At 35.5% G+C, this 21,453-nt stretch overlaps 1 protein-coding gene across 7 annotated transcripts in view; it reads right to left on the reverse strand.

Moving 5' to 3' along the window:
- MYCBP2 (MYC binding protein 2) overlaps window positions 1-21,453 on the reverse strand; it is a 272,910-nt gene that overhangs the window by 98,217 nt on the left and 153,240 nt on the right. For all 7 annotated transcript variants that reach the window (XM_059377903.1, XM_059377906.1, XM_059377905.1 and 4 more), the window contains 9 exons: window positions 18,419-18,644; window positions 17,034-17,152; window positions 16,281-16,368; window positions 13,890-13,939; window positions 11,955-12,127; window positions 10,575-10,719; window positions 7,662-7,877; window positions 4,303-4,358; window positions 1,437-1,552 (listed from right to left, as the gene is read on the reverse strand). In XM_059377903.1, coding sequence (XP_059233886.1) covers window positions 1,437-1,552; window positions 4,303-4,358; window positions 7,662-7,877; window positions 10,575-10,719; window positions 11,955-12,127; window positions 13,890-13,939; window positions 16,281-16,368; window positions 17,034-17,152; window positions 18,419-18,644 — 1,189 coding nt within the window. The remainder of the gene's footprint in view (window positions 1-1,436; window positions 1,553-4,302; window positions 4,359-7,661; window positions 7,878-10,574; window positions 10,720-11,954; window positions 12,128-13,889; window positions 13,940-16,280; window positions 16,369-17,033; window positions 17,153-18,418; window positions 18,645-21,453) is intronic.

The following is a 21,453-nucleotide window of genomic DNA, read 5'->3' on the forward strand; positions in this document are numbered from 1 at the left end:
GTGGATTTTTCTTATCTACCTTGTATTAGTTTTCTTCAGCCCACTATTAGTGAAAATTAAGCCAGTCTTAACTACCTCCACTTTTGAATTCTTAAAATTTGTACTTCTCATGGATCACTACTTATATCGTACTTGATGTGATTTTGTTTGCTCATTTTGTCTTGCAATCATCAGTAACTGTTAAGACTAGACAGGAACTGTCTTACCTAGAACAATGTTTTGCTCAGAACCAACTAAAGTTTGCTGACTAAAGGCTTTATGGATATGTTGAAATAAAGGAGAATGAAGTAAAGACTGAGGATAAAGGTCCCTGGAATAGGGACATCTGATATATCTGATTCTGTACAGTTACATTAATGCATAGTGTATCCAGTTACAATCAACATAAAGTGCCTCTCTACCTTCACTGTAAAAATAAACTACTTAAACCAGAGTTCCTCAAAGGGTATTTTGGTGGAATGTCTTTTTTTTTTTTTTTAAGATTTTATTTATTTATTTGACAGAGATCACAAGTAGGCAGAGAGACCGGCAGAGGGAGAGGAAGAAGCAGGCTCCCCGCTGAGCAGAGAGCCCGAAGCGGGGCTTGATCCAGGACCCCGAGACCATGACCGGAGCCAAAGGCAGAGGCCCAACCCACTGAGGCACCCAGGTGCCCCGGTGGAATGTTAATCAGTATTGCTTTTATCTCTACCTTCAATCCCTCTTCCCTACAGCAAAGGGTTTCAGGTAAGTGTTAAAGTTAGACAAGATTCTTAATTTCATCGCTTTTAGAATCCCTTCTATGTTAATGTGAATTGTATAAATGTCTAAGGTAAGAGTTTTAGGTTTTCCAAATCTACCTCATCACAGAAGCCCCTTCTCTTGAAAAGCATCAGGAATTAGTGTTACAAGAAATTCATACTGATAAACACTTATTAGAGCTTTCTTGTTCTACTGTTGTCTATTATATGAATAGTAAAGGAAAAGATTAATGACCAAAGGAAAAGCAATATACTTTTTAGAGTTAGTGGTGGATAAAGAACTTCAATCATTCGATAATTATTTATTGAGCAGCCACTATGTGCCAGGCACTTATCTAGATTAGGAAATACAAAGATGAAGAAGATGGGCTCTGCTCTATGCCAGGAAAGAAAGACTGTAAGAGGGGGATGAGGTAAGCACATGGTGAGCAGCAGAAAGGAGAACATCGTTGACCAGTCACATTAGAGAATGGAAGAAAGGAGTCATGAGTGCTATGATGATGCCATAAATTATTACAAAATTTTGAGATGTTATGAATGTACTAATTAAGTACTCACTGTAAAGGAGGATGAAGACCCAAATAAGTAATGGAACCTGTCCATGTGTCTATGATATAAGTTAAGGAGAAAACCAGAACAGAAAGACAATTCTGATTTTGGTTGTTTGCACTAAGTAACTCATAACTTAAAGAATACCTATTTCAATGCCATCAATGGTCACATGAATAGTGTAGAGCCCAATAGCCCCTGGAGTCCAATTTGCACAGTAAGTGCCATCGTTATTGACACGGATCAGCATATTCTCACTGGGTCTGAAAAGAATAAGGTGTAATTTACTTTTGGTTAAACAGCTGACAACATCATTAAGATAATTTCTAACTGTATTATTACAACAGGTGGCAATCCTATTGTCCTGTCATAGTATGTGTTCCCACCCTCCCAAATGACCCATTTTATTTTTCTTCTCCTCAAACCTTTATGACCCTTCTTCCTCACTCTCAGAAGATCACAACCTTACCACTTTTTCAGTGAGAAATGGAAGCAATTAGATACATCCCCAAAGTTGTAATCAGATTAATAAACCAACTTTCCATATCTCTACCTTCTGTCCTGATAAAATCCAAGAAGTGCCTTGTTGCTTATTTAAAGCCAGCCCCCTCATTTGTCCTGTGAATCTCATTCCCTCAACACTTCCATGCTGTAATTGCCTTGCTCATTCTCACTCATCATCAACTTCTCCCACTTTACTGAATCATTTTTATTTCCATCTCATTTCTATACAAACAAACTTCAGAATCTCTTAACTTTAACATTCCTTGATATTATGACCATCAACACTCTAGTAAGGTCTCATGTCCCTTTTCCCATTACATCAAAACTTATCTAAAGAATGGTCTACAATCACCCTCTCCATTTCTTAATTCCCAGTTCTCTTCCACAACTGGTCCTAGATAGGCCTTTGTTCCCAGCACTTCACTGTAACTGCTTCTGTTGGTCACCAATGACCCCAAATTCAATGGTCATTCCTTCATCCTCAGCAATCCCTCAATAGCATTTGATAGCTGACAACTCCTACTTTCTTGAAATATCTTCTTTTTGCTTCTGCAACATTCTCCAGGTACTTATATTGCTTGCCACTGTTTTTTAGTGTTTTGTTGGCTCTCCTTCTGACTGCCCCTTAATTTATGGACATTCCACATAGGTCTAGTTCTTTTTTCTTTAAATAGCATCTCTCTAGTTGATCATCCATTCCTCTGTTTTAAATACCATCTCTATGTAGAGGACTCAAATTTTATTTCTCTCCTGAATTTAAAACTGAAACATCCCCACTTAGATAGCCAGGAGGCATCTTGGCATCTCAATTTTTAACATAGCCAAAGAAGAACTCTTCTCACTCACCCCAGTACCAACCAAAACAAACAAACAAACAAACAAACAAACAAAAACGCCAGCTCATTTCTCAGACTTTTTGACCCTCTTAGAAATCATGATACTCTACATCAGAGATCAGTAGTATTTTCGGTAATGATATTTTAATCTACCGTGCAAAACAGTTTTTGTCACACTACTTAACTACTCTATCTCTGTGAAACAAAAAGCAGCCACAGACAATACGTAGCTAATGAGTAAGGCTATGTTCTAACATAATTTTCTTTACAAAAACGGGCCTGATATGATCTGCAGGCTAAAGATGGCTAAACCCCTACTACTATACTGCTCTCTGATCTCATCCTCATCCACCTTCCTTCTTGCTCACTACTCTCCTGCACTGCTCTCTTTTGGTTCCTTGAAGACATCAAGCTCCGTCCACCCCAGCACGAACTTTTTTTCTCTGCCTAGAACGAACTTCCTCCAAATCTTAACATGATCAACTACCATCTAGCTCTCTAATGAGAAAACACCTCCTCACACAGGCCTCTCCTATCACCCAATACTTTGCTGGACTGTCCTATCCTCATCACTCTCTATCAAAAAAAACTTACTTATTATTCCCATTTTGTTTATTTATTTATAGTTTGTTTCTCTACAGGAATGTAAATGTCCTAAGAACGAGTACCTTGTCTATTTTGTTCATAAAAGCCTATATCAATGTCTCTCACATTGCAGATGCTTAATTAATAATATTGATGAATAAATAATGCATTTACTTAGATAAGACTATCTTAATTAGGTTTAAAATACCTAATATATATGAAAAAACTATTTACAGGCAAATGGCCACTATTTTCTTATTTAACATATTATAAATTTATAGAGTTCGTATTTCTTTTATAAAAATCATATGCTTCCATTGTATGGACATTTTATAACTAAAATTAAGCCTTACATAGAATGTTAATGCCCTATTTCTAGACAAAGATACATTCTCAAAACTTGGCTATTTTTATAGAAAATTTTATAGATTATGCATTAAAACTCTACTTGGAATACATGTGAGAATAAAGTCACAGTAACCTGTTAATTTCTAGTAAGTTATGTGATATGTGCTATAATGAAATATATAAAAATCTTTTCAGGTCCACTTTGGAGCTTTTTTCTAAATTTTATGGAGGTAGTAGTCTCTCCAAGGTACATTCTATCTAATAATTTTTTCAAGGCTTCCAAAAGTACTTCTCCTAACAAGCAAATAAAATAGTAAGTCAAAAAATCAGCTCAAATCTGGAGATAAGAATACTCAAAAACTGAAAACTTAAGACTCTGAGCTAAAAATAAAAGTACAACATGTACTGAAATTGCTCTATAACATATAAGGTGAAGGAAAGAAGGAATAAAAACCCCAGAAAAGAAAACTAACAACTCTAAAGAAGCCAATATGTATCTTTTTAGATACTAATTATTCTTCCTCTAGGACCTTAGCATTATGTAACATTGGCAATATTGCAACTGATATATTCTATCGGTAAATCTACACATTATAAAATCTGTGGTAAATCTCTACTGGAATGTAAAAAATACTATAAAATATCTGCTTATGGAAAATAAAGTTGGAATGTAGGTTGATGTAAATTATAAGCAGCTGACAATACATGTCTTAGCTATGTGTTGCAAAAATGATCCTTACCTTTTAGGAGTTGGTGATGCAAAACGTAGTTCTTCAAATGAGTAATTTTCATAAACCTTTAAGAAGAGACCAGTAAGAATCCAGTAAAATAAATTCCAAGACCAGTAACTCATTAGAAACATTCCTAAGGCAGTGATAAGAAAACAATAACACAACTGGTTCTCCATATAGGAGTAAAAGAAAAACTCAATTACCTACATCATACCCTTTACAAAAATAAATTCTAAGTGTGCTAAAGACCCAAATGTAACAAACAAACCATCAACAAACTTAGAGGAAAAAAAAAATCTTCTGAGTACATTAAATTTTTAGATTTCTCACCAAAAAAGATGCTATAAAGGGCAAGGATAAGCCTTCACCTGGGAGAACAGGATTTACAATTCACAACCAAAACAGGATATACATCCATAATATAAAGACTGCTGCAACTGGACCTGGAGAACAATCTGTTTCTCAATAAAAGGTAAAAAAAAAGTCTGGAAAAAATTATGGTGAAATGTAAAGACAAAAATGGACTGCAGGTACCTGAAACTAGTTATACTATTCCCAATATTTTTGTATTCCTGCAATATTGCCAAATTGATCATTAACTTTCAAAGTTCAGGTAAAGTTCTCCAACTGGCTCATTCACTTCTAACTTCTACTCTATTTAAAGAAAGGCACATCCACACCCCTCAGAAGCTTCCCTCCTTTTTCCCACTTCTCTATTTTCACGAATGTGATTTAGAAAAGACCAAGCTGCCTTCACCTACTAAAAAGTCACAAATGAGAAATATGCCGCTTAAGGGTAGGTCTAACAGGAACTCCCAGGGTTCCAGATTCCCAGCACAATGTGTTTTCCACTCCACCATTTTCCCTCAGAATACATACTGCATTTATTAATGAAAGAACAGATAATATCTCATTTTCCCTATCCTCCACAATATTTGGTTGACTGCTGAGTAGCACACAGTAGGTGTGAATGGCTGATAAAAGAAAATCCCTTTCCTAGAACATGCACTGGTATCTCAGAGACAGTGTAGGATGGTATACTGTAAATGCTCTAACTCTACTCAGGATAGTCTTGAAAAGTTCTGATCAATCCAAATGATTACTTTCCCCATGTTCATATGACACACACTGCAATGTTAACACAGGATTTCCCAATTTCATCTGATTCTTCAGGATGGGTGATAACTCTTTTCTCATCAGTTCTCTTTCATTCTCTGTAATGAATATTTCCTTTTTTCCCCCTTTGTTTTAAAATCCTGACCCTGACATTCATCACTCCTAATCCAACTTAAAATGTGTGATTACTACCATAATAATTCTTTTGGCTGTATAACATAAAAATTAACAAGCATCTGCACTAATTACTTTCTTTTCCCTCTCCTGTAGGGTGAAAGAGGTGACACTCCTGTTTAAGGCCCACCCCTCCCTCATAAAGAGTTTGGAACTCTAGACTCTATTTCCATCTCTCAGACTATCTTCCTGGTTTCCTTCCTCTGGACTGTCTCCTCATCAGTATTGGGTCTAAGTCCTTCTCTATTCATCCCAAACTTAAAAACCTTCACTCAATGCCATTTCTGCTGTTTCTTCTTAGAACCAAATATCTTGAAAGACTTAATCTACTCATTTTGTCTCAGTTATTCTTACTTCTGCTCAATCTATAAATTCTTCTGACCTACAATGTTTTAAAACTGCTCCTGCCAACATCATTGATGAATTCATTGTTGCTAGAACCTTTTCAAAACTTTGCTTCTGCAGCATAATTTGCTTAACCCCTCCCAAACTGTTCTTTCAAGACATGCCATAAGGAAGTGATCAGGAAAATCAAACATGGAGTCAGACTTCCTGCCACTTGTGTGGCCTTGAACAAGTTAACTTCACCTCTCTCTGTGCTTTAGTTTCCATGTATGTAAAATGGGAATAAAACCAGAAATTTATAGGGCTGTTGTGAGGATTATGTGAGTTACTGTAGGTTAAGTGGGGGAAAGTGGCAAAAAGTAAATGCTGGTCCTAGCTTAATGTCCTATCTCTTTGGCTAATATTATTATCAATGTTTCTTTTTTTCTTTCTTTTTTTTTTTTCTCTTAACCTATTTTGTAAATCAATGTTTCTCAAAGCGTAGGTTTTGAATTTGAATCACTCTTCATATTTGCAAATTCTTGAACCCCTCTCCAGACCTACTGAATCTAAATCTTCATATTATTGGAAAATCTCCTTTTTAAATAAGCGCTGCAGATGATTTTGATGCAGACAAAAGTTTTAGAATCAGGTGTTTCTCAGGATCCTGCCCTGGAACTTCTCCCTTCACTCAAAATGGAAGATAGATATTATCTGCTTCCATGATATCATGAGTAATCCAAGTGCTATTTATTCCCAAATTCTTGTCTTGAGGTAAGATCTGTGATCACTTCAGGTTTGTACAACCAACTTCCTTTTATATATCTTCGCACGGATATTTCAGAGATATCTAAAATTCATTACACCCCAAAATATTATCTTTTTCACCAAAATCTGCTCCTCCTCCAATATCAATCTTACTACTTAAGGTCAAACTGTGAATTTCACCTTTTATTTCTTACCTCTTTCTCTTTATCCCCTTCAGCTACCAAGTACTACTGATCTTGAAACTATTCTCATCAGTTCAAGGGATTAATACATTTTACCACATTAAGTCAACACTCCCTCTCCAAAAGAGACTTAAACCCAATCATGTCTCTTGATCATCTGTCCAATAATTCTCCATATTCCATTATGATCGTTACCAAACACAAATCTAACTGTGCTGTTTCTCTAACTGAAAGCCTTCAATGGCTCACTACTGTTCTCTGTTACAGGCACAATTCCTAACTCCGCTTTAACTAATGTGCAATTTTCTAATTTAATCTAGCAATGCCTCTGGAGAGAACTGAAAATGCTGCACAAAGTATTTTAAAAAATCTGTCTAAAGGCAGTGGAGAGCAAAAAACCCCCAAAGTAGAGAACCCAAAGACTTAAGGCTGGCATATAAGAGAACCCCAAAGTGAAGGGGGGCTAGGTAAACTGAATTCTTGAAGGGTTCTATATCCTAGGTAGAAGTGGTAAATTGAAAATAGACAAATACTTTTGCAGGAAATGAAACTGAGTTTTCAACCATCTCAATCTCTGACTGGATTAACTTGATCTATTACTGGAATCTGCCTTAGGCATCTGCCAAAAAAATAAGTGAAAATCCTCTTTGGAGGAAAAAAAAATCATCCTAAAAAAAATATTCCAAGTTTGTACCTATCAATAGCTCTTGACCTGTAATTTTGTGTCTGTGTTAGGATCACTGAAATGCCTGTTAAGTGAAAAGGGTGGAAAATAAAACTTTTCTGATGAGTGAAATAAATTACCTTCATCATTGTTATGGCAATATACCGAGCTTCCTTCACTATCATGGGTTCATAGGAAACATCCAGCTTCGGAGATGCCAGCCCGCCAAAGGTCATATCAGTATTGGAAGGCACAGTTGCTACTGCAGGGCTGCCAGGGATCCTTTGAGGTTTTTTCACTTGCTCTTGTTGTAAAGATGTTTTTTTCTGAGAAACAGGAACGGCTTTCACCTCCACCTAACCACATTATAAAAACCAAATACTATTACTATATAATTGTCTATGACACATTTAAAGAAATAATTAACAAGTGTGGACCCACATCTCCATAAATTTTATGTGACCACAGGTCCGTCTCAGGCATTCCTTTCAAAGGTGTGCAAAATGACCGCAAGATAATTCTACAATGTGAAACTGTGTAAAAGAGGTCTTGATTTCTGGAACAAATACTCATAGACATCAAAACATAAAATAAAAATAAATGCCACTATTCATAAAGTACAGGACAGCAGAATGAACCTTCAGTGAATTCTTGAATTCTTGCAGGGAATAACATTAAATTACTTTATTAGGTAATTCACATTTAAAGCACCAATCTCCATTTTAGCTATACTATTCTGCAGAAGAAAATGTACTCTATTGATAAGACTTAAAAAATAACACATAATAGAAGAATTTGGACTGGCATTATGCCCTGGGAATACTACAAATCCATCTTATATTTAAAAAACATAGAAGTTTAAAGGTAAAAAGTAAAATTCTTTAGCTTAAATGCATTGCCATCATTAAAAGGTTTAAACTTTAAATGTAATAAAAAGAAAAAAAGGGAAAAGATAAAAAGTGAATACTTCCAAATTTAAAGACACCTGATTTTTAAAATTACAGTCATTGTATTTTTTGGCTGTATACAGCCACTTATGTACACAAATATATAGCCGCATATATTTTGATTAAATCTTTCTTTAAACAACTACAATTACACTAAATAAATTAGCATCAAAAGTACATTTGCCTATGTACTATGAACCTTGAAGTAAATCACTGAACAATTTTATACTTTAAGAATACTGAGATATTGCAGAATGACAGTTACACTACTTTTTTTTTTTCCCTAAAATAAACTACTCTGTGAGTGAATAGGATTTTGTGGCTTAATAAATTCTAAGCTTCAAACAACCAAATCACTTTGCAACAACAAATCTTTGAGGGGTTGGGAGCCGCTGGGGAACTGCCCGAAACAAATTTTCATTCAATACATTTTTTTTAGAAATATAATAAAAGTTTAAAATGAGATAGTTACATTAATTATATCATAATGGATTCATTTAGTGCATTAAAATATGCTCTAAAATGTTATTATTAATTAATGTCTCAGGAAAGACATATCCAAATAACTATATCCATTAATGTAGCATATGACTATTTCCGTTTCCCATTCTTTTATTATCCAAATTCATGTATTTCTAATTTTTTTATTAAGTTTTTTATTGTAATTCTAGTATAGCTAAGATACAGTGTTTCAGATATACAATATAGTGATTCAACAATTCTATACCTTACTCAGTGCTTATCACACTAAAAGTCTACTCCCATCACCTATTTCAGCCATTATCCCCCAATCTCCCTCCCCTCTGGTAACCATTAATTTGTTCCCTACAGTTAGGAGTCTGTTTCTTGGTTTCTCTTTTCTTCCCTTTGTTTTGTTTTTTTACACATAAATAATTTCACATATAAGTGAAATTATTTAATATTTGTCTGTGTCTGACTTATTTCTCTTAGCATTATACTCTCTGGCTCCATGCATGGTGTTGCAAATGGCAAAATGTCATTCTTTTTTGTGGCTGAACAAAATTCCATTGTGTATGTGTGTGTGTGCATATATACAACCTTTTCTTTATCCATTCGTCTGTTGATGAGCACTTGTGCTGCTTCCATAATTTCACTACTGTAAATAATGCTGCAATAAACACATATGTATATGCCCCTTTGAATTAGTGTTTTTGTATTTTGGGGTAAATAACCAGTAGAGTGTGATTACTGGATCACAAGGCAATTCTATTTTTAACTTTCCAAGGAACCTTCACCACAAACTTCTAATTTAATATGTACCAATATTATATTTTAAATGTTTCAACAGTACCAAATACAGAATGTACCTAGTCTTTTAAAATTTAAATTCAACTAATTAACATATAGTGTATTAGTTTCAGAGGTAGAGTTCAGGGATTCATCAGTCTTATATAATACCCCGTGCTCATTACATCACGTACCCTCCTGAAAGTCCATCACTCAGTGTGTTTGAGTCTTTTAAAAAATACATACAAAGTTTTAAAATGTGTTCTGGGTGTGGTGCATAATCAATGAATTCTGTTACGCTTAAAAGAAATTAATAAAAAAAAATGTGTTCTTTCACTGATTTATTCAATCACTACATAATAAGGGCCTTCCCTCTACGTACATAAATGAACACTTTCTTATACTTCTTTTGATCACCATACCTCCTAGCAAAATGTAAGACAGAAATAATAAAATATATAACGTGGAAGTGTATACTAATTAATATAAATAAATCATTTAAATAATTTTTTGGCTTCCTCTCTAAATATGAAGACAGTACTGCAAATGGGCCCTAGCCACTTGTTTTTCCCTAAAATTTTATTAGTTAAAATAGTCAGTGCTTTGATGACTATTTTTTTTTAAAGATTTTATTTATTTATCTGTCAGAGAGAGAGAGTGAGCGAGAGCGAGCATAGGCAGACAGAATGGCAGGCAGAGTCAGAGGGAGAAGCAGGCTCCCTGCGGAGGGCAAGGAGCCCGATGTGGGACTCGATCCCAGGACCCTGGGATCATGACCTGAGCCGAAGGCAGCTGCTTAACCAACTGAGCCACCCAGGCGTCCCATGATGACTATTACTTTAATTCTGATATAATTACCTTCATATTGGGAACATGTACCACATCCCCATATTGGTCTTTTGTTTGAACAGTTATGGTGGTAGGCCAACCACAACGAATATCATCCTTGTTCAGGATCAGAGATGTTTTCTGAGGATCAGCATAAGAGTCTGGCTGAAGCCACCTGAGAGTGACGAAAAAGCAAGCAAAAAACTAAATATTCATCAGTATCTTTAATGATTAACATGAAATTAAGCCAAATGAATAAAACCTGTATCAAACAAAATGCTAAAACAATATCTTCATTTCCAATGCAGTGAAAATCACAAGTGTCTCCCTTGCAAACTGTTAATGACAAATTTGTTAAAAAATATGTCAAAGTACATGAGATTTCTGATGGTTTTATAAATAAAATAGAAATAATTTTAAAATCAGAAAACTTGACATTTTAACATGGATGATATAATAACCAAGAAAATGAATTTAGGTTATATATATTTTAAGTCTTAAGCATATGCATTTTACTGAAGGACATCTGCCTTAATTTGCCAGACTGAAAACCTGGGAAAGAACAGCTCCTCTATAAAAGCAGTGACAGAAATGGCATTGTACTTGCTTGAGGACAGCTAGGTTAAAGATACACTATCTTCTCTTCACACAATTTTTCAACTATCTTTCCTCATTACCTTCCATGAAAATTCTGTCAAATTTCTATACTCTGGGATATCCATTCTTGAATTCATTGCATGATCTACATTCAAGTTGTCCTGGGAGATAAGTGATAAGTAATTCTGTTGTGTTACATAAGATTGTCCATAAAGTTAGCAGTGAGGCTGATTTAAATGATTTTCTATTTTCCAATCACCATTTTGGTTTTTAAGAACCACAGAGGAATCTCTTTTATTAAAACTAAAACTGGGAAGAAGTTGGACTTCTGTAATTACTAGTAAAATCAAACAAGCTAGGATATTTTTTCTTTCCATTAAAAAAAAGAAGCAAATAGCAAAAAAATAAATGAGAACTCTACAACCTCAAATTATTTCATTTAAATTCTTAATTTATATTTATATTATTGGTAGCTTTCAAGAGAAATCTGATTAAAATAAAATACAGTGATAAATTTAAGTTTAGTCTAGATATTACATGTTATTATTGAATATACATATACTTCTCAATTATACCATGTGCTCCATCTATTTTTTTAAATAAAAGTTCACCAAGGAAACTTTAATCAACTAACAACAACCATATATTTTTAAAATATTTATCATTTTATACTTCAGCAAGTTCAAAACATATAAACCAGATTATTTAAGGCTGCATTTTAACATCTTAATGACTTTCCTTTAGTTTTTCTTCAGAAATAAGGAGAGAGACAAGACCAGACAGTCAGGAATTGTAGTGCTTAAAGCGTATTACCTTGCAAGCCTGCCACCACTTGATCCTGGAACACAAGCAATAAAATCATCCAGAAAGGACTGTTCATTGCTTTGGATTTGAAGTGGTAAATTTCCTTCAAGTGCCTCTAATATAGTTGGTGAATGAGAAAGAGCTAAACCCTTTCCAAGAATACCGGAATGGGTTTTGCACACCTGATGGGTAAAAGAGAACAGTTATGTATTTAAAATGTAAAATTTAAATTACATGAGTTTCTTGAACTTACAGAATTTTAGGGAGTCCTTTTGGGGGAACATATTTTCTCTCCATGCCTTACAGCTCCTTTAGCCTATAAAACAGGTTCCCCAGGCGGGAAAAAGAGCCTACAAAATAGGCTCCCCAGGAGGGAAAAAGATGGGATAATACTTCCAGCCTCTTTCCTTCCACAAAAACAAGTGACACATCAGAGATATGCATGCTACCTGAGACAGTGCATCCCTGCCCAGTCTAGCCCTCGCTGTGCTGCATCCCCATCTGTCTGGGCCAGGCCTCCCTCTACAGGCAGCTGTGGAGTCTCCCACTTTCTGTGTTCCCATTATTAGTATCTTTCCTGGTTGGACTATATCTGTTCTCTTATGTGGGTGGGGATCAAGGTCCTGCCTTGGGCTAAAAGTGGACAGAAGCCTGACTGTGGCTGCACATAAACTCTATTAGCCTGTCAGCAATTGCATTAGGGTATTTACCCTAAAGATACAAACGTAGTGATCTGAAGGGGTACATGCACCTGAATGTTTATAGCAGCAATGTCCACAATAGCCAAACTATGGAAAGAACCTAGATATCCATGCACAGATGAATGGATAAAGAAGGTGTGATATATATATATATCACATCTATATCTATCTATCTATCTATCTACATACACACAATGGGATACTATGCAGCCATCAAAAGAAATGAAATCCTGCCATTTGCAATGATGTGGATGGAACTAGAGGGTATTATGCTGAGCAAAATAAGTCAATCAGAGAAAGACAATTATATGAAGAATTTGAGAGGCAATGTGGGGGGTTTGGGGGCTTGGGAAGGAAAAAATGAAGTAAGATGGGATGGGGAGGGTGACAAATCGTAAGAGACTCTTAATCTCACAAAAGAAACTGAGGGTTGCTGGGGGTAGGGAGGTAGGGAGAGGGTGTTTGGGTTTTGGACATTGAGGAGGGTATGTGCTGTGAAGTGTGTAAACCTGGCGATTCACAGACCTGTACCCCTGGGGCTAATAGTACATTATATGTTAATAAAAATTTTTTTTAAAAATTCAAAGTATTTGGAATAGTATTTGATGAGGTCAAGATCAAATAATGTCTGTTTTTATTATTACTGCTGTGATCAATTCATCTTGGGAAATAAATAAGATTTAAACCATTAGCTGTAGGTACCTGACTCTATCTCCCAATTAGTTGAATTCTTAGACAAATCATAGGATTTCTCTAAACTGCAGTTATTGTATTGTAAGGTGCAAAAGAGAGTATTGACTTCAAAATGAAAATTCCAAAATAGATAATATTAAAGATATGATAAACTATAAAGTGCTCTATAGGCATTATTTATATTACTACTATTAATACTCTTTTCTCTTTTTCTAACTGGTAAATAAAACTTTCAAGATCTAATTTCAATGTCAACAGTTCTGTAAAGCCTTCCCCTATCCCCCAGGTACTGGGTAACTCTTCTTCCAACCCCCCACTTCCCCCACTCCCACCCCCAGGATTTATGTCTCCTTTCAGATTTAACAACCACTGTGCAGCACAGCAAGAGCTCACTTGGGTTTCTCCCACCAAGAAGTATCTTTATCTGCCAATGAATAGAATCAAGTATTTGAGGAAAGTCTTATATTCAAGAAAAATAAGGTTGATCTGAATGAAAATAGTCCTTTTAAATTAATGCACAATCTTATCCTTATGATGTTTGGAACAATACCTGCAATGCAGCCTCTTCAAGAATTTCAAGGTCTTCCTCTAATTCATTACCTGTTGTGTGAATGAAAAGTTTTATCAACATATATCAATATTTAGTTTAACTTTCTAGTCCTTTGCATTAATTATACCTTTTTCATAATTCTGATATTCCAGACTGAAAAGAACTATTATCGTTTTGGATCAGTCTCAGTGCTTTACCTTTTAAAGTGTAATTTTCAGTGTGAATATAAGCTATAATTCTCAAGGCAATACTAAAAAATTATCCATTGAGTGATTTGCATAAGATATAGACTATATTTAGGCATATAAATGTGTACTTTTACATTTAGCCTATTTATAATCCCTTCCCCCGCCAAATAAGGGAACTGATTATTTGGAATCAGAGTCTTTTTATTTTGGTATGTTATAGAAAGAAGAGCTATACCTTTAGTAAAAAGAGTCACAGGAAAAAATGAGGTAATAATTGTATCCTCTATCCCTTTTCTCCTTTATTGTTTAATATAAAACATTACTAAGGTTATACATCTTAAAAAGGAAATATTCATATTATCCAGGAGTTGTAGAATGAAAAATTCTCCCATCATCTCCCTTCTGAAGATAAACAGGTCAACAGTTGAAGTATTGTTCAAGAAACTGTATGCAAATAAGTTTATGTGTGTCAACATACATATTTGTCCACACACACACCTATATTCATATATATATATAACATAATGTTCACAAAAATGGGACTAGCTTTTGCAACTTGCTTTTCTCAGTTAATATAGTTTGGAATCTTTCCTGGTAAGGACATAGAGAACTCCTTTTGTTGTTGGTTTTTATAGCTGGACACATTTCCACTGACAGATGTACCTTGAGTTATTCAACCAGTTTTTCAGGTTTTATAACCATAAGCACTGTTATATTAATCTATCTTACAACACGTATTTTTTGAGCATTTGTGCAAGTAAATACAACAATTGCTATATCAAAAAGTAGAAGGCATAGAAAATTTGAACAGGTATTAACAAATTTTCTCCAAAGGTTATACCCATTTTCTTCATATAAATAGAACACAAGATGTCTCATTTGCTCGTACATGTAACAACATTCAGTAGGAACAGGGGAACTGAGAAGCATGGAAGGGAACAGAGAAGGAAGAAATGAGAAGAAGAAGAGAACGGAAGAAGGAGGATGAACTGAGAGGTGTAGTCTCAGAGGGAGGGGCTATAGATGGACTTCTAGGGATTAGAATTGGGGAAATACAATTATTGCCTTTTATTCCCAAACACTGTGAAAATAAATGTTCAACGCCAAGCATCACAGAATCAGTAAACATTTTTAACTTTAGTTTCACCTTTATCATCCTGATTATAAATCAACTTACATATACAAATTTGTATCATATAAAGAGGTACTACTCCTGCCAGTGCCTCATTTCTCTGCTGTGCTTCTCATGAAAACTCTTCTAAAGAGATATCTATTCAACCTGCACCCCCGCTCTGACTACCCATTCTTTCACTCTAGTCTAAAGGCCTTCTGTTTCTCTCCTATATTTCTTGTTGAGTATGTAAGTAACCAATTGGTTTCTCCACTCGATGGTAGATTTTAACTGACTTCTCAATTGCATTCAAAAGAATGTCCTCTCTCCTGGTTTTATTCCTACCTCCTTGGCTGCTATACCAGAGTGTTTTTTACACCTCTTTCATCCTGTCTGTCCATTTTTGACACTCTGGCAAGTCCCACCTTTGATCCTGGGGGATCTTCTAGTTCTTATTTGTATTCTCTTCCTAGCCCATCTTTCACATGGTCCATGTCTTTAAATATCAAGTGTGTTCAAATTACATTTCCACTGACTTGTCCCCTGAGTGCCAATGAATATTCACCTGCCAACTTGATATGTCCACTAAGATATTTAAGAAATATCTCAAACTTTTGGCTTAATATCATATATACAGTGCTTAACCCAGTGCCTGGCACATAGCATGTACTTACCTAAGGAGGGTTTTTGTGCATGTCTGTGTGTGAATAAAAAAGACCAGAGGACACTTCAGTAAAGAAAACCCAAACTACTAGTATATTACTATTCATGAATGTATGTGACTACTGAATTGATTTTGATAATTTATTTCAGAATGTCCTAAATAAGCATATTCTACTCTTGAATTTTTTTTTAAATCATAAACACAGGGTGCCTGGGTGGCTCAGTGGGTTAAGCTTCTGCCTTCGGCTCAGGTTTATGATCTCAGGGTCCTGGGATCGAGCCCTGTATCGGGCTCTCTGCTCAGCAGGGAGCCTGCTTCACCCTCTCTCTGTGCCTGCCTCTCTGCCTACTTGTGATCTCTGTCTGTCAAATAAATAAATAAAATCTTTAAAAAAAAATCATAAACACCTAGTACTCGACCAGACTTACCAATAGGAAGTGCTAGATCCTTTTTCATCAAAGCTGCGGCACAAACTCCACCAAGATTGGCTAATTCTTTTTCCAACTGAATAACTCCCTGGATAATCATTAAAAACAAAAACAAAAAAACAAAAACGTGCTTTAAAAAAATGTTTGTAGGACAAAGTGTCTGGAAGATAAGGTAGCTTATTAATATAATGTGATTTGCATCCAAGCCTAACTTTTGAGACCGGAAGGAAGAACAGGTCAGCTAGTGGTTAAATTAAGAGTAGAAGAGGGTTAATAATACATCTCCTACATGTTACAAGGTCCAGGCCTATAGGCTCATCTTCCAAAGAACTTATCATTCACTACTTTAAAGTAGCATGATAATTTTTTTCAACTTTTATTATATGATTTGAAACACTTAGAAGGGATATTGAGTTAGTCCCATTGTGAAATCAGGTTCTATTATTTACTCAGAAAGGTACAGCCACCTGAGGGGATTTGAAGCAGGCACAATTATACTTTCTTTAAAGGCTACGTCATGTTGCACAGACTCCATTCTCTTCATGTATTAAAAGTAGCAAAAAAAGCAAAAAACAAAAAACAAAAAAACAAAAAAACCACTACACAAAATTAAACCAGAAGGAATTCTAAATTATACACCCTAACTTAAAATAAATTTCAGAGTTCTTGAATACAGGTAGCAAATACAACTTTAGTTAATAGCAGCCCTCAAAAACACACTCTTAATAGAATGAGAAGATAATTCCTTCTTACCTCATCAGGTCCAGGGCTAAACTCGTATCCAATTGCAAAACATTTAAAACCATAGAAAGAAGCTTTGTCATCTTTCACATAATCTGATGCAGTTTCCAATGAAAAAAGGGCCTCATTTCCTAAAGAAAAACATTGAGTTCAAAATCTGAAACAATTTTATTAAAATTATATAAATATAAAATTAAAGATATAAAATATCTTTCATCTATCTCAAGATAGGTGGCAATACAAATCAGATACTAAAAAGCCCAGTCTTTTTGGGGTGTTAGGGGTGTTCCTGTATGTGCCGGATTAAGACTGCTAAAAACCACGCTGGCCAACAACAGAAACATCCCAAGTGAATTGTTATTATTTTTCTTTAGGACCAACCTCTCAACATCAAATGTTCTACCTTTGTTACATAACCATTTTTTCAATTACCTGTCAATTACCAGGGTGACCTAGGTTAGTTAGCCTTTTCTGTTTCAAAATGAGCAATCCTCTAACCTGGCCCCTCACAAACAAACAAGGCAGGTCAGACCAGAAGACACAAGCTTCTGAATTCAAACAGGCTGTGAATTTGAGGAATCACAAGAATATTTATGGTTAATTGGTTAAAAACACAACAGACTACATACAGTTTTAATAACTTACAAACTTTCTTTGAAAGAATACCAGTAATAGCAATAACAGAAGTGCTGCCTGTCCGTCTCTGACACACACAACCACAAATGCGAATACACATCCCTCCAAGCCCAAAGAACTGAAAAACAATAGCTTTAACATAACTCAGAAGGGGGGCGCCTGGGTGGCTCAGTGGGTTAAGCCACTGCCTTCGGCTCAGGTCATGATCTCAGGGTACGGGGATCGAGTCCCGCATCGGGCTCTCTGCTCAGCGGGGAGCTTGCTTCCCTTCCTCTCTCTCTGCCTGCCTCTCTGTCTGCTTGTGATCTCTCTCTGTCAAATAAATAAATAAAACCTTTAAAAAAAAAAAAAAAAACCATAACTCAGAAGGTTAGGTGGTTGACCAATTCTCCTGAATGGAAAAGAGTCCTGTTAAGTTCTCAGTATCTTTCACTTACTGGGGAAAATAAAAGAGCAAATCCACTTTTTCTAGAGTTTGTTCCCAACTGTGCAGGCAGCCACTCCTCAGTATTAACTCTGCTTTGGTCAAGCTAATCTTTTTCCAGAAGATCCTCACAACATTCTCTCTTCTAAAACTCAGTCATGCTATACCCCACACCCAGAGTCTTTTTCAGTACTCAAGTGCAATCAGATGCATAGCAGGTCTTGAAAAAATCCTTCCAAAAGTTGTAAACATCTTCAGTGATGGATCCTTACTAAGCATAATTATTATAAGTGTGTAGATTTTACCATATTAAACATGAAGAGAAAAAATAACTTACCTGGCAACACTAAAACCATAGTAGGCCACCCAGCGGACCCTGAAAATTTCTTTAATTCTATCCAGGAATTCAGATTTTCATGAACAGATGTTAATTTTGGTCCATATCCTGAATTCTGAATAGTTCTAACAGGAATCAACAAACGAAGGACATCTTCTGACTGTGCAGTGCCACACTGGGGGTCAAACTCGATCGTTATCCACCGTACACATTCCGGGAATGTCACCTGAGATGAAGAGGACACTTTGTTAAGAAGAGTTTGATTTTCGTCTTTTTTTCCTATTTTAGAAAAAGGACGTATCGTAAAAATGATGCTTTCAACATATGGCAAACTAAATTTTAAGTAAGAAATTAATAGAGTAGTTTCAATATGATAAAAAATCATATTAATGTTCAGTATCAATTGTCCCAACTCCCTGCTTGCAATATCTACTGTTTTCTATCTAATACCTGGTTGATACATTAATAATATTTGTATGTACATACTGATAATACTTAAATAATATTACAAGGTTAATTTCTATAGACATTGAGCTAATCTTCTTGTGGAAGTTCATTTATATAATAAATTTTCCATTTCAGTCAAAATACATTTAAGGAATATAAGTAGGTAAATGAAAATATAATTTGATGGGTAAAATGTAAAGATATATTGATAGAAAGTGAATAAATCATTAAAATCTAAGGTTTTAGTCACTTTCAGGTTATCTATTATTCATAGTATGTGCTACAAATGATACTTTTCAGTAACAAAATACTTCAGAACTTCATATATTATGAAAATAAATAAATATTAACACACGATGAGTGGTGTTTGGGTGGCTCGGTTGGTTAAGCATCTGACTCTTGCTTTCAGCTCACGTCATGATCTCAAGTTTGTGAGATTAAGCCATATGGGAGTCTGCTTCTCTACCTCTGCTCTCCACCATGTGCACCCACAACATGTGCTTTCTCTCTCTAATAAATAAATAAACCTTAAAAAAAAAAAACCACATGATGAAAACCTAGATTTTTATGTTTTCTTAACCTAAAGTTTTATTGTAATGTGAGTTTTTCATGACATATAATTACATTATTTTTAAGGCCACTTTTAAGCTTTTGTTACCATCATGGCAGGAAAAATCCTGTCTTAAAAGTCAAATTACAATTAAACAGGACCATGTCAATAGTAAACTAAGAAATAGTTATAGGATATATGAGCCTTAAGAAATCTCCTAAGATATTGGTCTAAAAAAATTACCTAGTTTAGACTAAAGCAAAAATCTTTAGTAGGATTAAAAAAAAATCTCCATTTAGGGGTCACTGGGTGGCTCAGGGGGTTAAGCCTCTGCCTTCGGCTCAGGTCATGGTCTCAGGGTCTTGGGATCGAGCACTGCATCAGGATCTCTGCTCAGCAGGGAGCCTGCTCCCCCACCCCTCTCTCTTTCTGCCTGCCTCTCTGCTTACTTGTGATATCTCTCTCTCTGTCAAATAAATACAATCTTAAAAAAAAAAACCTCCAGGGGCGCCTGGGTGGTTCAGTGGGTTAGACGTCTGCCTTCGACTAGGGTCATGGTCTCAGGGTCCTAGGATCGAGCCCTGCATCGGGCTCTCTGCTCAGCGGGGAGCCTGCTTCCCCCACCCCCTCTGCCTGCCTCTCTGGCTACTTGTGATCTCTCTCTCTGTCAAATAAATAAGTAAAATCTTTAAAAAAAAAAAAAACTCCATTTAAATGAAAAGCTCTTGTTCATAATTACATAAATGCAAATTAAACCACAAGTAAAATACCATTTCTTCCATTTTATTAGAGGTCCAAAATTTAATCATGTACTCTGTTGGAGAGGCTGTGAGAAAACAAGCACTCTCAAACATTGGTGGAGACACAAAATAGTATAGCCTCTACAGAAGGGATTTTCTCAACATCTAGGAAAGATACATATTCATTCACTTTCTGACTCAGTAACCCCAAATGTATGAAGCATATGGCTCTTCAGTCTATGTTTGACCCAGAAATCCCACTTCTAAGAATTTACTTTGAAGATATACTTCTAAATACATGAATAAACAAACAAGAAAACCCAAACACACACACAAGGTTATTCATTGCACAAAAATTTGCAAAATACTGTAAATACCCTAAATGCTCATAGATAAGACTGACTGAAAAAGCTATGATATATCTTCACAGTGGAGTACAAACCAATTTTAAGAAAGAATGAGAATAATTTCTTTAAGTGGATATGGGGAGATTTCTATGCATGTTGTTACATTAAAAAAGTACAAAATAGTGTATTTGCTGTACTACCATTTTTCTTTTTTAGATCTTATTTATTTGCTTTAAATGAGAGAGTGAGAGAGAGAGAGCACACAGGTAGAGGGAGCAGCAGACTCCCCACCAAGCAGAGGACCCAATATGGAGCTTGATCCCTGGACCCCTGAGATCATGACATTAAGTTGAAGACGCTTAACTGACTGAGCCACCCAGGTGCCATGGTGTGCTACCATTTTCCATTAAAAGAAAAAGAAGACTACATCTATATCCGTCTATCTATTTTTCAAAAAGGAAACAAAGAAACACCAGGATACTCAGTGTAGTAAGTGAGAACCAGAGAAGGGAAAAGGAAGGGCCTCATAATTCTGAGCATATTATTTTGTAAAACTTTATTTCTGGTGTCATGTTAACTATTTTACACATTTAAAAAATAAAATTAGGGGCACCTAGGTGCCTCAGGGGGTCAAAGCCTCTGCCTTCCGCTCGGGTCATGATCCCAGGGTCATGGGATGGAGCCCGAGCCGGGCTCTCTGCTCAGCAGGGAGCCTGCTTCCTCCTCTCTCTCTGCCTGCCTCTCTGTCTACTTGTGATCTCTATCAAAATAAAAAAAAAAAAAATAAAGTTGAATCAAGTAGGATGGGGGAAAACCACAAAAATTAAGCACAAAAACCCAAATAGGGCTATCCTTACAGCAAAGTGATCATAAAGCAACCTGCGCATATAGATGAAAAGAACTATTCCAACTTCTGAATATAGTATTTCGTTATATAATGTCACTGGGCTA

The sequence above is a fragment of the Mustela nigripes genome, chromosome 15 (genome assembly GCF_022355385.1).
Source record: "Mustela nigripes isolate SB6536 chromosome 15, MUSNIG.SB6536, whole genome shotgun sequence".
In the NCBI taxonomy this organism is placed as follows: domain Eukaryota; kingdom Metazoa; phylum Chordata; class Mammalia; order Carnivora; family Mustelidae; genus Mustela; species Mustela nigripes.